We start from the raw sequence: 14,532 nt of genomic DNA, 5'->3' as shown, positions 1-14,532 counted from the left end.
TTACAGTTAGGTCTATGATCCATTTTAAGTTAATATTTCATATGGTGTAAAGAATGGATCAGTTGTATTTGTTTTTTGCAGTTGTTCCAGTACCATTTGCTGAAGACTTTTCTGAATTGCTTTACATATTTGTGGAAAATCGATTTGCTGCGTGTGTGTGTGTGTGTGTGTGTGTGTGTGTGTGTGTGTGTGTATCTTGGACTAATCTGTTTTGTTCCGTTACTCTATGTCTGTCCTTTTACTAGTACCACACTATGGTGATGCAAGTAGCTTTACAGAAAATCTTGAGATCTGGTAATGGGAGTTCTTCAGCTTCGTTCTTTTTCAAAAATTGTTTCAATTATTCTAGTTTCTTAGCTTTTATACATAAATTTTAGAATCACTTTGTCATTTTCAATAAAATGTCTTAGAATTTTGATAGGGATTATACTGAATCTATACGGTAGCTGGGAAGTGTGGAATTGATAGCTTAATGATATTATCTTCTAATCCACAGATGGAGTATCTTGTCATTTGTCAGGTGCTCTTTGATTTCTTTCAGCAATGTTTTATAGTTTTCAGCATAGAGCTCTTCTACATATTTTCTTAGATTTATACCTATTTCATGTATTTTTGTTTTAAAATTTCACTTTGTGTTCATTGCTGGTATATAAAATATATTTGATATTTGTACATTGAAATTCTAGCTCATGACCTCGAGAAACTTGTATCTTGTTAGTTCTAATAATTTATTTGCAGATTTTTGGGGGAGTGTCCACATAGATAGTCATGTTATCTGTGAATAGATTTTTTTTTTTTTTTCTTTCTAGTCTGGATGACTTTTATTCTTTTTCTTGCCTTATTGCCTGGCTGTTATCTTCAGTATGATGTTGAATAGGAATGCTGAGAGTAGACTCTTGCCTTGTTTCTAGCCTTAGGGGGAAAGCATTCATTCTTTTACTGTTACATATGATGTCTGCTGAATGTTTTTTGTAGATGCCCCTTATCAGGTTGAGGAAGTTTCCTTCAATTCCTATTTTGCTTAAAGTTTTTTTCTTTTCCTTTTTAAAAAATCATGAATGGATGGTGATTTTGTCAAATGCTTTTTTTTTTTTTGCATATAATGAGATTATATTTTTTTCTTTGTAGTCTGTTGATAGGGTGAATTACATGATTTTTGAATGTTTACTTTGCATTCCCAGGATACATGGCATTTGTTAATAATATATTACTCTTTTTATATATAGTTGGATTTGATTTGCTAAAATTTTGTTAAGAACTTTTGCATCTATGTTTATCAGAGCTATTAGTCTGTAGTTTTTCTTTTTTATAATGTCTTTATCTGGCTTTAGTGTTAAGGGAGTGCTGGCCTCATAGAATGAGTTGTAAAGTGGTTTTTTAAAATTTTCTCTCTTTAGTCTTGTGGAAGAGTTTGTATAGAATTGGTGTTATTTCTTTCTTTAAATATTTAGTGGAATTTACCAGTGAAACCATTTGAGCTTGAGGTTCTCTTTATAGAAAGAGTTTAAACTATAAATTCAATTTTGTAAATACATACAGGACTATTCAAGTTACCTTTTTCTTCTCATGTGAGTTTTGGTAGTTTGTGTCTTTATAAGAATTTGTCCATTTTTGTTTAAATTGTTAAATTTATTGAAATAAATTTTGATATGCCTTGTTTTTATTTTCATTCAGTGCAAAATATTTCCTAATTTTCCTTTTGATTGCTTATTTGACCCATGGGTTACTTAGATGTGTGTATTTTTTCCCCAAGTATTTGGAAATTTTTCAGATAATCTCATGTTATTGATTTCTAATTTAATTATATTGTAGTCAGAGAACATAATGATAAAATCGACCTTTTATCATTATGTAATGACCTTTATACTTTATAATATTCTTTGCACTGCAGTCTACTTCGAGTAATATAGCCACCTCAGCTTTCTTTTATTGTTAACATGGCATATCTTCTTCCATATTCTTATTGTACCTATTTGTGTTTTTATATTTAAAGTATATTTCTTATAGGCAGCATATAGTTGTGTCTTGGTTTTTCATCCAAACTGGCAATATCTGCCTTTTAATTGAGGTGCTTAATTGAGACCATTTCTATTTAATGTGATTATTGTTTTCTTTTCTTTTTCTCCTTCTTTTTTTTTTTTTTTTGAGACAAAGTCTTGCCCTGTTCGCCAGGCTGCAGTGCAGTAGTGCAATCTCAACTCACTGCAACCTCTGCCTCCCGGGTTCAAGCAATTTTCCTGCCTCAGCCCTCCCAAGTAGCTGGGATTACAGGCATGCGCCACCAGGCACGGCTAATTTTTGTATTTTTAGTAGAGATGGGTTTTTACCATGTTGGCCAGGCTGGTCTTAAACTTAAGTGACCCACCCACCTGGGCTTCCCAAAGTGCTGGCATTACAGGTGTGAGCTACCACGCCCAGGCTAATGTGATTATTGATACAGTTGGTTTAAATCTGCTATCTTGGTATTCATTTTTTATTCTATTATTTATTCCCCTTTTCCTCTTATTCTGCTTTCTTTTAGATTATACATTTTTTATGATTCCATTTTATCCTCCTGTGTTAGCTTGTTAGATTTACAGTTTATAGCATACATCTTTAACTTATCATAATGTACTCAGCAGTATACTTCCCTTCCCCCTTCTTAGCCCTTGTTCTATCTTTGTCATACATTTACATCTACATATTGTAGTATACTCCCATACATTGTTATTTTTGGCTTTAAACAGTCAATGATTATTATAGACAGAGCCTCAGTATGTTGCCCAGGATGGCCTCAAACTCCTAGCTAGGCTCAAGTGGTTCTCCCACCTCAGCCTCTTGAGAAGCTGGGACTACAGGTATGTGGCACTACACCTGGCAACAGTCGGTTATCTTAGATGTAAATAGTAAGGGGGAGAAGTTTTTGTATTTAACCATTAGTTATCATTTCTGGTGCTCTTCATTCTCTTGCATAGATCTAGTTTTTTCATCTGGTATCATTTTCCTTCTGTCTGAAGGAGTTACAGTGATGAATCCTTCCAGCTTTGTGTGTCTGAAAAGTCTTAATTTCACCTTAAATTTCTGAAAGATGTTTTCACTGGGCATAGAATTACAGATTGACAGGGTTTTTTTGTTTTTTTGTTTTTTGTCTTTCAGTTAAAGATGTTGCTGCACTGTCTTCTGTCTAGCATTGTTTCCAACCAGAAGTCAGCTATCATTCTTATCTTTGTTGCTCTGTACATAACCTAGTTTTTTTCCTCTGGCCGCTTCTGAGATTTTATCACTGATAGTAAGCAATCTGATTATGATACACCTTGTAGACTTCTTCACAGTTCTCATTTGGGGTTTAGCTTCTTGGATCTGTAGGTTATTGTTTTAATAAAATGTGAGGAAAATTACCATTATTTCTTAAAATGTTTTCTCTCCTTTCTTTTTTCTTTTCTTTTTTTTTTTTTTTTTTTTTAGGGACTTCGCTACAGATATATTTGGTTGCTTGAAACTGTCCCACAGCTTATTGACACTTTGTTCTTTTTTTGATTTGTTTTTCTTTTGTTTATTTGTTTGTTTTTTGAGTCTCGCTCTGTGGCCCAGGCTGGAGTGCAGTGGTGCAATCTCAGCTCACTCCAACCTCCGCCTCCTGGGTTCAAGCAATTCCAGCCTCAGCCTCCCGAGTAGCTGGGATTACAGGTGCGTGGCACCACACCTGACTATTTTATATTTTTAGTAGACACGGGGTTTCACCATATTGGCCAGGCTTGTCTCGAACTCCTGACCTAAAGAGATCCACCTGCCTTGGCCTCCCAAAGTGCTGGGATTACAGGCGTGAGCCACCACACCTGGCCGATTTGTTCTTTTGATTCAATATTTCTTCTGTGTTCTATTTTGGATTGCTCATATATCACTAATACTTCTTCTGCCCTATCGAATCTACTGTTAATCTCATCTAGTGTATTTTTCTTCTCAAATATTGTATTTTTCACCTTGATAATTTAATTTAGGTTTTCTAACATTTCTCACACCTGTCCTTAATATGCTAATGTTTTCGTCTACTTTCTTGAACATATGAAATATAGTTATAACTGTTTTTAATGTTCCTGTCTATAAATCATCTTTGTCATATCTGGGTCATTTTGATTAATTTTTCTCCTCATGAGTCATATTTCCCTGCTTGTTTATATGCCTGGTACTTTTTATTGGATGCCAGACATTGTGAATTATTGGATGCTAGAGACTTTATTAAATATTCTTGAGCTTTGTTTTGAGAGAAAATTAAGTTACTTGGAAACAGTTTGACCTTTCAGGGCTTCCTTTTAAACTGCTTTATGTAGGACCAAAACACCCTTCAGTCTAGGACTCATTTAAGGGAAAAATGAGTCCTAGACTGAAGGGAATTAGAATTCTTCTAAGCATTCAGAAGGAGACTTAGGCAGTATCCTTCTGAATATCTGATGTCCCTGTTTACAGAGTTTTTTCATTTAGGCTGGTGGGTGGTAATACCAACTGTGCCTACCCTATGTGACTTCTGAAAATTGTTCTGCCTGCTGCTTTTTGGTGGTTCTCTCCCAAGCCTCTGGTAGTTTCCTACATTCAGGTGTGGTAAGGACTCTGCTGAAGCCTGGAAGCAGGAAAAGTGCTGCAGATCTCTATAAACCTTTTAAAGTGTGTGTGTGTGTGTGTGTGTGTTTTAATCAAAATACATGTACATACCCAAAGAGCAAATAGAATGAATAGGAAAAAAAATAGCAGTTCCCTTTTTTCTCTCATCCAGTCGGTGCCTTAGACACAGCCACTTTAAAATTTTAGTTGTTTTTTCTCATCTTTACCTCCACATTTCTATGTAATATATTTATACTTACACTATTTCTTGCTTTTTCCATTTTAGACTTTAGGTAATCAAGTTGTAGTAGATTAGGATTTAGCACTTCTAAACCATTCCTGCCATGCAATTTTTCTTCCTGTTACCTTCTCAATAAAGTTAACTTTTTAAAGGTAAATCCATAAAAAAAAGAAAAAAAATATGGGTCATGTAGATTTTATTTATGAGTATTCCATGTTTTCTTCCTTGCTCTGTTTTCAAACTGCTTTGAGCTTATCTAATTGTTCCATTAGATCTATCATATACCTATCAGTAGCTCCCCTGTGCCCTGCAAATGCTTAGATGTGTTAGATAATCTGTGTGTTCATTAGCATGGAAGCTTTCCCTCCTGGAGTTCTCCATCTTCCCTTACCATTGCAGACCAGGTACAGACCAGCTGCAGCCTGGGCTTGTCCAGCAGCAGTCCCCCTGAGATCTCCCTGGACTTCAGCCTGATGATTCCCTTCCTTTCCTCCAGTATCTGAGTTCCTGGTTCCTATTTCCCATGCCTGCCTTTTTTCTTGATTTGCTCCTCCATTTTGGTGTCTGCAGTATCTAAAAATGTTTTAATTCTACCTTTACACTCAAATGATGATTTGGCCAAATAAAGAATTCTGGATAAAAAACTCTTTGCTCTCAGAATTTTAAAGACATTTCCTTCATCTTTTTCTGGCTGCCAGCAAAGTGGTTCTGTTGCTAGTCCCTGTGTTTGTAACTTGTTTCTTCCATTCGGAAGCTTTTAGGATTTTCTCTGTCTGCCTAGTGATTAAGGTTTCAGGGTGGTGGTCTTCGGTGGAGGGCTTTTTCGTTTCCTGTGATGGGCATCTGGTCATCTCATTTAACTGGAGACTTGTGTCCTTCAGTTCTGGAACAATTCTTCAATTATTTGATAATTCTCTTCCTTCTGTTCTCTCTCCAAAATAGAAATGCATCCTATTTTGATGTTGGACCTCCTAGATTTATCCCTTAAGTTTCTCTTCCAATTCTTTGTTTGTTTGTTTTTGAGACAGAGCCTTGCCCTGTTGCTCAGGCTGGAGTGCAATGATGCAATCTCAGCTCACTGCAACCTCTGCCTCCCGGGTTCAAGCAATTCTTTGTCAGCCTCTCCCCAGTAACTGGGATTATAGACATGTGCCACCACGTCAGCTAATTTATTTGTTGTTGTTGTTGTTGTTGTTGTTTTTTTAAGTATAGACAGGGGTTTACCATGTTGGCAAGGCTGGTCTTGAACTCCTGACCTCAAGTGATCTGCGCACCTCACCCTCTCAAAGTGCTGGGATTACAGGCATGAGCCACCGCGCTCGCGCCTGGCCACTGTTCTTTTTGGAAGCTTTTTCCAACCAGCCTTTCTGTGGAGATAAGGAAATGTAAAATGTGGTTGAATTTAACAGCCATTTCTTTGGCATTTCTTCTTGTTTTGACAGTGGGTGGCACCCGACACTAAAACATTATTTGTTGTTTATCTGCCATTCACATTTAACTGATAGTCCTGTAGTTTCATTTGTTAAACCTGGTAAGTATATTCCCATGCCTAGTGAGAGTAAACTAGAAAAATGGAGGTGACGTGGGAGTCCTTAGACAGGAGTGATTTGGTCAGGTACAGGGTAATGTGCCTTCGCTTCTTTCCTGGCAGTTGTTTTAGATTTGCAAGGAGTTTGGACAGGGGGAGAAAGAGGTTACTTTACTTGAGTGCTGAATCTCTGACTGTACCTGTGTTGGCCAAGTCAGATCAAGTTTGGAAGAAAAGCACATGTTATAGGAACCAGAAACACTCAGGCCTGTTCCTCTTTTCCTATCCTGTCATGCTTGCTACCAATATGCAGTGGCGGTTGAATTGGAGTCTATGTAAAAAGGCTCTTAGGCAGACAACAACAGAAAATACCTCAATCTCAGTTGTCCAGGCTGTTTAATGTGTATGAGTTCCCACTGGGGTGGTACCTCCTGATCCGTGCTCAGTGCCTGAAATGGACTTATATGGTCCATGACTTTAAGGATCTCTCCTGGAAGCCTTGTAGTGTTTTTCTCTGCCCTGTCAGCAAGTCTTAGCTCTGACGAGGCACCAGACATGTGGATCGTTTGTCTTGCAATTAGAAGAGCCTTTGAACGTAATTCTAGCCATTTGTGCCACAGACATTTCTGATCCAAGGGTTTTCCCTCCATGTAGCTTTCCATTTCCTTTGCCTTGTTTTTCAAATTATCTTTTCAGTTTTCATACAAAAGTCTAGTTTTAAAGGAATCTAGCATATTTATGTGAAATATATGAAAAGATTAGATTGCTAATCATTTTATTAGTTGCAAATCCTTTGGCTCAACAAATTCTCCAGAAGTGTGCACACACACATACATGTTCAAGGATGTATGTAGAAGGATGTTTCTTGCAATTTTATTTAAAATATCCAAGTAGTAACAGTAACTGTAATGTACTTCAATAGGGAAATGGGTTAGACTATGGTTGCTTATATTTGCTTCTCTTGCTTGATACAATGGATGATCAGTTAAAATGATTGAAATAAAAACAGCTTTCTGTTTATGTTGAAGAACAGCATGAATAAATTCAGTTAATTTAGTAATTTTTTAAAACTCGAGCGGGAATTTAAAAATTCTTTATATGACCTTAGAGTTTTGTTTTTTAAAGCTCTTTTTATAGCTTAAATGGTGCTTTAATACCGTTTTTTCGTGAAGTTGGCATTCAGTTAAAATATGTACATGGAATTTAGCATACAAATAGTTTTAGGTATAGCTTTAACTTTCAAAATATAGAAACTATCATGCAGTAAATAATATTCTGGTTAGCATTCATAGACTTAGGGGCCACATGCCTGCTTCCCAAATAATTATGATTTCTAAGCTTATACTTAGTCTCTTTTTATTGGAAATGGATATCTTTTTTTAAAAAAATAAGCATCATATGAGTTAATATGTTTAATTTTTATAAATTATAAATATGCTAACAATTACTGTTATTTAAAAGCCAAACCTTAAAATTTGGAGAATATGAACCTTTCAGTAAAAAGGGAATCTCATCGCTTTATAGTTAGTCCCACTTTGGTTTTTAACCCAAAAGAGAATTGTGGTCTTCATCATCTACTGCGCTCACCAGATCTGGTCTGGTTCCTAATTACTTTGGACAGTTTCTGAAAACCAAATCCACCTACCCCCACTATCAGCATTGAGTTAACTTAAAATTTGTCTAAATGGCTCTGATGGCAATTTTAGGAAAGGATGCTGCTTGAGGAAAGATGCTTATTTGGGAGAGAAGACTGTGTGTGTTTGTGCATGTGCGTGTATTACATATATATATTCTACGGTCAGATTTTATGTTGGAATTACTTGTGATGAGACAATTTTATCTACAGATTAGAGGTCTCCCCAAGTACTTTGTAGATTTTTTGGATTTTATATTATCATGCCATTAGAGGGCAGTATTGTAGAGGTTAAGTTTTCTTTCTCGCATGTATTGACTTGCAAACTGTTTATGTTATAATTAAGTAAACTTCAGGGCTTAGATTTCTAGTATATTAAGTTGTAGCCTTAATTGATGCATCCCTGAAAGTATTTTAAATTAATATAGGAAATTTTGAAAGGGTTAAGCTATTTTATTCCCACATCTCTTGATTTTGGTTTGGAGAAGAGAATTATTTGGTCAGTGTGGCCAAGAGGATGAAACAGAGGTGAGCCTACAGCATCTATTGGCTGCTTAACTATTTTTAACCACGATTATATCCTCCTTTTTCTGGTTCTGGACACGCAAATGAGCAAAGAGACTAACTTCAAGGATTTGTGTGCTTTGAATACATACTTGACCGTATTTCAATCCCTCTGATGTAAGAAGGCGCACAGGATTGAGGGACTGAGTCTTAGAGGAATTGTTATTCAGCTTCCAAAAACGTGCCTTAGGGACTTACTAAAAATAGATCTATGTGGAATTCAACCTGTGGATTGACTTTTCTAGGTCTAAATAGAAGAAGGCATATTTAATTACTGGGGAGAAGATGCTAATAGGGAGATATGATTTTAAGGTTTGTGGCTCTGGGGGCTTTTTGGGAAGATCCTGGATTTTATCTGGAGTCTTTCCCTCATGCCTAGCAAAGAATATATAATGTTTTTTGTTTTGTTTCTATAAAACAAAAGGTAGTATCTCTCAAAGAGTAAATGTGATTTTTTTTCCCTCTAAAATTAAAAAAATAGTATGATCGCAGGATGATTATCCTTAAAAATAAAACCGTCTATAAAATCCTCCCAGTACCGCTGCCGGTAAGAACTAGATAATTGAAATCAAGACACTCGAGCTCTTGCAAGTCTTACAGTGGTGGGACTGGGCATGCCCAGTAGCTCAGACGGTTCTGGTTGCAAATAGGAAGCTTTCGCCGTTCAGCAGCCGCGGGACACAGCTCCGGGGTCGGGGTCTGACTCCCTTAAACGTAAGCACGTGCGGGGGCCCCTATAGTATTTTTCAGGGACCCTTCACATTTTCTGCCGAAGCAGTGGCCCAGTGTTCTGAGGCCGCCCTGGAAACCTCTGGGCCCAGCACCCCACTCCCTCTGGGCACGGCCCTCGCCAGGCCAGCCCACCCCACGAGCGGGATCCGGAGAATGGGGGCGGAGGTGGGGGTGGGGGGAGGCGGGGAAGCAGGGAAGCGGGAGGACCAGGAAGGGAGAAGGGGAAGGGAGAAGGGGAAGGGAGAAGGGGGCGGTCCCAGTGGCGTGCCGGCCAATCGGCGCAGCTCTTTCCTGCATATATTTTGCACTAAGACCGGGAGTCCTGGTCTAGAGCTGAGTGGAGCCCGGCTGCGGATCTGGGAAGCGGCTCTGCACGGCACTGGGATCTGCATCTTCCTGGGATCACGAAGCCCCAGAAGCTGGGTTTCTTTAAATTAGGGCTGCCGTTTTCTGTTTCTCCCTGGGCTGCGGAAAGCCAGAAGATTTTTATCTAGCTTATACAAGGCTGCTGGTGTTCCCTCTTTTTTTCCACGAGGGTGTTTTTGGCTGCAATTGCATGAAATCCCAATGGTGTAGACCAGTGGCGATGGATCTAGGAGTTTACCAACTGAGACATTTTTCAATTTCTTTCTTGTCATCCTTGCTGGGGACTGAAAACGCTTCTGTGAGACTTGATAATAGGTAAATGTCGGCTAGGATAGTTTCTTTAAATTTATTCGTGGGATACTTACAATAATACAGGTGAAAGATAGCCAGGAAAATTCCTTTGTCCATTGCTGAGAGATTATGGTGACATGGATGTTGCTTTTCGGTATGTTTAGAATAACCTTATTTTTTCAAATCTGGCCAGAGAACAGGCTTTCCCCACATTATGTAATTTAGTCTTTTGTGGCTTACTAAAATAGGGAGATGCCTGGATATTCGTTAGTAAGAAAGGGGCTGGCATTTCCTGGAGGGTGATACATTACATAGTGTTAAAGAATATTCAAAATATGATGCTAGCAATATCACAAAATTGCAAGATCCTTTTTATCTTGGACGCTTAAGATACCATTTATCGATGACCTTTTTCCCTCCTCTTTTTCAGCTCCTCTGGTGCAAGTGTGGTAGCTATTGACAACAAAATCGAGCAAGCTATGGTATGTACTGATGAAAAATCATTTATAGTAAATGTGGGCACAGCACAAAAACAAGATGTTTTGTGGAACCAGTGCATCCCTAAGTTGAGATGATGTCGATTGCTCTTGATGCGCGTAGAAATGCCGGCGCTGTCTCCATTCAGCCAGCGTGGAGCCACCTAACACGGCAGCAGTGGAGGGAGAAAGGGGCCCTGCGGGTAGTAAATAGTCACCTTCCCGGGACTGGTTTCACACAAGGGGATTTTCTCACGGTGACCCTTTTTGCTGGGGATTTATTAGGGAAGCAAGCGCTGGCCCAGTGTCTCCTTCGGCTGGTCGTGAGCACACCTTTAGCGATGTGGCTTTACTAGGAATCCTAACATTTTACTAGGGAGCCGGGAGGTGGGGAGGGCCCCAGAAGTCGGGATCCTGGGTAAGGGCCTTCTAGACGGTGCACAAACGGGTCCCCGGTGGCGCGGGCTCCTGCACAATGAAGAAGAATCGGAGAAAAGTTTTGTTTTCTTAGCCTGCGCCTGGATTTCTCCTATTTTTTATTTCCGCCTTGGCCGTTCTTTGTTATTGGAGCAGCGCCTGTGGCTCTTCTCACGGGATTCTCTGCCCACTGTTGCTAGGCAAACTCTGAACCTTTAATTCGGAGCTATAAATAACTCGGGCTCCCATTGGCTGCGACGTCTACCCAGGTTTCTGTGATGTCAGCTTAATCACGAAAAGCAGGGGGGGGGGGGGGGGGGGGGGGGGGGGGGCGGGGTGGAGGGAAGAAAATGCGGCAACATGTTCGGTAGGAACTGGCTGCAGCCGGTGCTGAAGGAGGCGGCTCCGGGCGAGCGTGGGGCGGGGCCTGGGGGCGGGGACGCGGTGGGCGCGCTGTGGCCTGAACATCCCCGCTGCTGGTCTCAGTCGGGGACCCAGCGCCCAGCTCTGGCCCAGTCTCAGATAGGAAGCCGGACTTGGGCGTTTCTGGCCAACGTCTGTAGAGAAGCACAGACTTTTACAAAGCTTGATCATTTATACGTTAAACTCAAGTATTGTACAGTCATGGCTGTATTCAGATTTCCCCAAGTGTCTTTGAACGAACTTTAAAGGCGGAATATGTAAATAGCGAGGGCCATATAAAATAATGTCTTAGAAACTCAGAGTCCAGAAAATAGCAAATAGTGAGTTAAACCTTTTCTCTCTTCTTTGCAGGATCTAGTGAAAAGCCATTTGATGTATGCGGTCAGAGAAGAAGTGGAGGTCCTCAAAGAGCAAATCAAAGAACTAATAGAGAAAAATTCCCAGCTGGAGCAGGAGAACAATCTGCTGAAGACACTGGCCAGTCCTGAGCAGCTTGCCCAGTTTCAGGCACAGCTGCAGACTGGCTCCCCACCTGCCACCACCCAGCCACAGGGCACCACACAGCCCCCCGCCCAGCCAGCATCGCAGGGCTCAGGACCAACCGCATAGCTGCCTATGCCCCCGCAGAACTGGCTGCTGCGTGTGAACTGAACAGACGGAGAAGATGTGCTAGGGAGAATCTGCCTCCACAGTCACCCATTTCATTGCTCGCTGCGAAAGAGACGTGAGACTGACATATGCCATTCTCTCTTTTCCAGTATTAAACACTCATATGCTTATGGCTTGGAGAAATTTCTTAGTTGGGTGAATTAAAGGTTAATCCGAGAATTAGCATGGATGTACTGGGACCTCATGCAGCTTGGCAGATATCTGAGAAATGGTTTAATTCATGCTCAGGAGCTGTGTGCCTTTCCATCCCTTCCGGCTCCCTACCCCTCACGTCCAGGGGTTCTCTCTCCTGCTTGCGCTTAGTGTCCTACATGGGGTTGTGAAGCGATGGAGCTCCTCACTGGACTCGCCTCTCTCCTCCCCCCAGGAGGAGCTTGAAAGGAGGGTAAAAAGACTAAAGTGAGGGGGAACAGAGTTCACTGTACAAATTGGACGACTGTCACCAAAATCCATAAAAAACAATAGTACTGTGCCTCTTCTCAAACAGTGGATGACACAAAACTATGAGAGTGACAAAATGGGACCTAGGCTATCTTACCATGAAGGTTGTTTTGCTTATTGTATATTTGTGTATGTAGTGTAACTATTTTGTACAATAGAGGACTGTAACTACTACTTAGGTTGTACAGATTGAAATTTAGATGTTCCATTGGCTGTCTGAGGAGGTGTGGACTTTTATATATCGATCTACATAAAAACTGCTACATGACAAAAACCACACCTAAAGAAATTTGAAGAATTTGGCACAGTTACTCACTTTGTGTAATCTGAAATCTAGCTGCTGAATACCCTGAAGTAAATCCCTGTTCACTGAAGTCTTTCAATTGAGCTGGTTGAATACTTTGAAAAATGCTCAATTCTAGCTAATGAAATGGATTTCCCAGTAGGGGTTTCTGCATATCACCTGTATAGTAGTTATATGCATATGTTTCTGTGCATGTTCTCTACACAGTTGTAAGGTGTCACTGTATTTAACTGTTGCACTTGTCAACTTTCAATAAAGCATATAAAATGTTGATAAACAAGTGTTTTCATCTGACCCTGTTAATATAATGGCAGTCATTTCCACAGCTGTTTCCAGGTAAAGTTTAACAATTTGACTAGTAAAATCCTGAAGGGGAGTGGAATGGTTGGAAAAGTCGGGGCATGATTTGACTACATCAAGTAAAAGGAAATTGACACTGCATCGTTCAGCTGGTAAGGGAAGAGACAGTGGAGGAGTCCAGCTCAATTCTAATTACTGTGTGACTTGGACAGGTTGCTTCACTCCTGGACAGATGTGGGGGTTTGAAAGAGACAATCTCTTACATTCCCCTTTGGCTTTAAAATTCTAGGAGTCCATGAAAATCTTAATCTTCCACTTTTTGTTGAACTGACAGAGGAAGAAGGAGCCTTATTTGTATAATTGCAATAAGCAGATCTAGGATCAAAAGACTGAAGTTGGAGAAGCTGATTTCCACTTTTTAAGAACCCTGTCACCCTGGGTTGGGATGTTTCTCCTAGTGTAGGATGAGTTTCTAGCTCCTGGGATGATAATTGGTTTTGTGTAAGCAAAAGATGATTTGGGGTAGGACCACATGAGTAAGGATGTCCTTGCAGTTGATTCCGCATGACTATAAAATAGACCACAATTAAAACCACAAAGGAATCCTGAAGCAGATTGGCACCTGAGGAGTGAGCCTGAGGGATCCTCCTCTGCAGTAGGAGTAATGTGAGCGAGCAAGTGAATGGGTGGGTTTACCAGCTCTGCAATCTATCAACCTGGGACCTCAGCAGTGGCCCCCCGCCCAGTGGGAAGTGTGCCAGTCCCAAGCTCTAAGGCTTGTCTAAGTCCTTGCAGGACAAGGACAACTTTCTGAATCCTTCATTTCTCTAATCTAGAGCTGGTGGGAGATTGAGAAGTGAATAGGACATCCGAGCTCCCTGAAAAGAATTGTTCGATAATGTGCATGCATTATAAAGTGGTGACACAGGCCTCCTATTGAAATGATGGATGGCTCACTGCCATAGGCTGATAGCAGTTGTCATAAAGATATTTTGGGGGAATTTGAAGAGGACTTGAAAAAAAATCTTTGTCGTATTGGCTTGTTGGTTATATAACTTCAACTTTAATAAAGGAATACTTACGTAGTAAGTACATTTCCTTGAAAAAGAAAACCATAGTGAATAGAAATCCCTAGCCATTTCATTTTTTATGTTTTTAATGAAGATCCTTAAAATACCATAGGTGGTAATCGTGGAAAATTTGAAAAATCTCATGTCAGTGTATTACTAAGATGGTGGAGAACTTCTTCCTCCATTATTTAATGGAACTTTGGGTCTTTTTATTAAGAATGAAAGACTCATGAAATTTTGGTAGCTGAATGTTGTTTGTGAAATATGAATTATTAAAAGATGTCTTTCCATACATGTTCCTCATTTTAGTGATTACTAAACATACTTGAAGTTATTGACTTATTTATGTATTTAAGGTATTTAAGGTAATTTAAAAAGGCATTTTGCTACTTGCTTGTAGACCTGAGTATGGGTCTTACTGGCCTGTGGGTTATTATATAACTGATTATGTTGCACTTATGTTCTGTGGAGAAGGAAAGCTTTTTAAGGGGAATGGCGTGCT

General features: G+C 39.8%; 1 protein-coding gene across 5 annotated transcripts in view; it reads left to right on the top strand.

Annotated features, from left to right (window-relative positions):
* Positions 1 to 12,940, top strand: part of TSC22D1 (TSC22 domain family member 1) — a 144,343-nt gene extending 131,403 nt beyond the window's left edge. For 3 of the 5 annotated variants that reach the window (XM_003913828.5, XM_009191871.4, XM_009191874.4), the window contains 2 exons: positions 10,361 to 10,412; positions 11,598 to 12,940. In XM_003913828.5, the coding sequence (XP_003913877.2) occupies positions 10,361 to 10,412; positions 11,598 to 11,855 (310 nt within the window). In that variant the 3' untranslated portion in view covers positions 11,856 to 12,940. Of the gene's footprint in view, positions 1 to 9,095; positions 9,256 to 9,530; positions 9,955 to 10,360; positions 10,413 to 11,597 lie in introns of those variants that run through there. The other 2 variants (XM_009191875.4, XM_009191873.1) reach the window with 2 other exon arrangements.
* Positions 12,941 to 14,532: the final 1,592 nt, after the last annotated feature.

The sequence above is a fragment of the Papio anubis genome, chromosome 15 (genome assembly GCF_008728515.1).
Source record: "Papio anubis isolate 15944 chromosome 15, Panubis1.0, whole genome shotgun sequence".
NCBI classification, from domain to species: Eukaryota; Metazoa; Chordata; class Mammalia; order Primates; family Cercopithecidae; genus Papio; species Papio anubis.
Note: the sequence above shows the minus strand (reverse complement) of the source record. Positions and strands in the feature narration are given on the sequence as shown.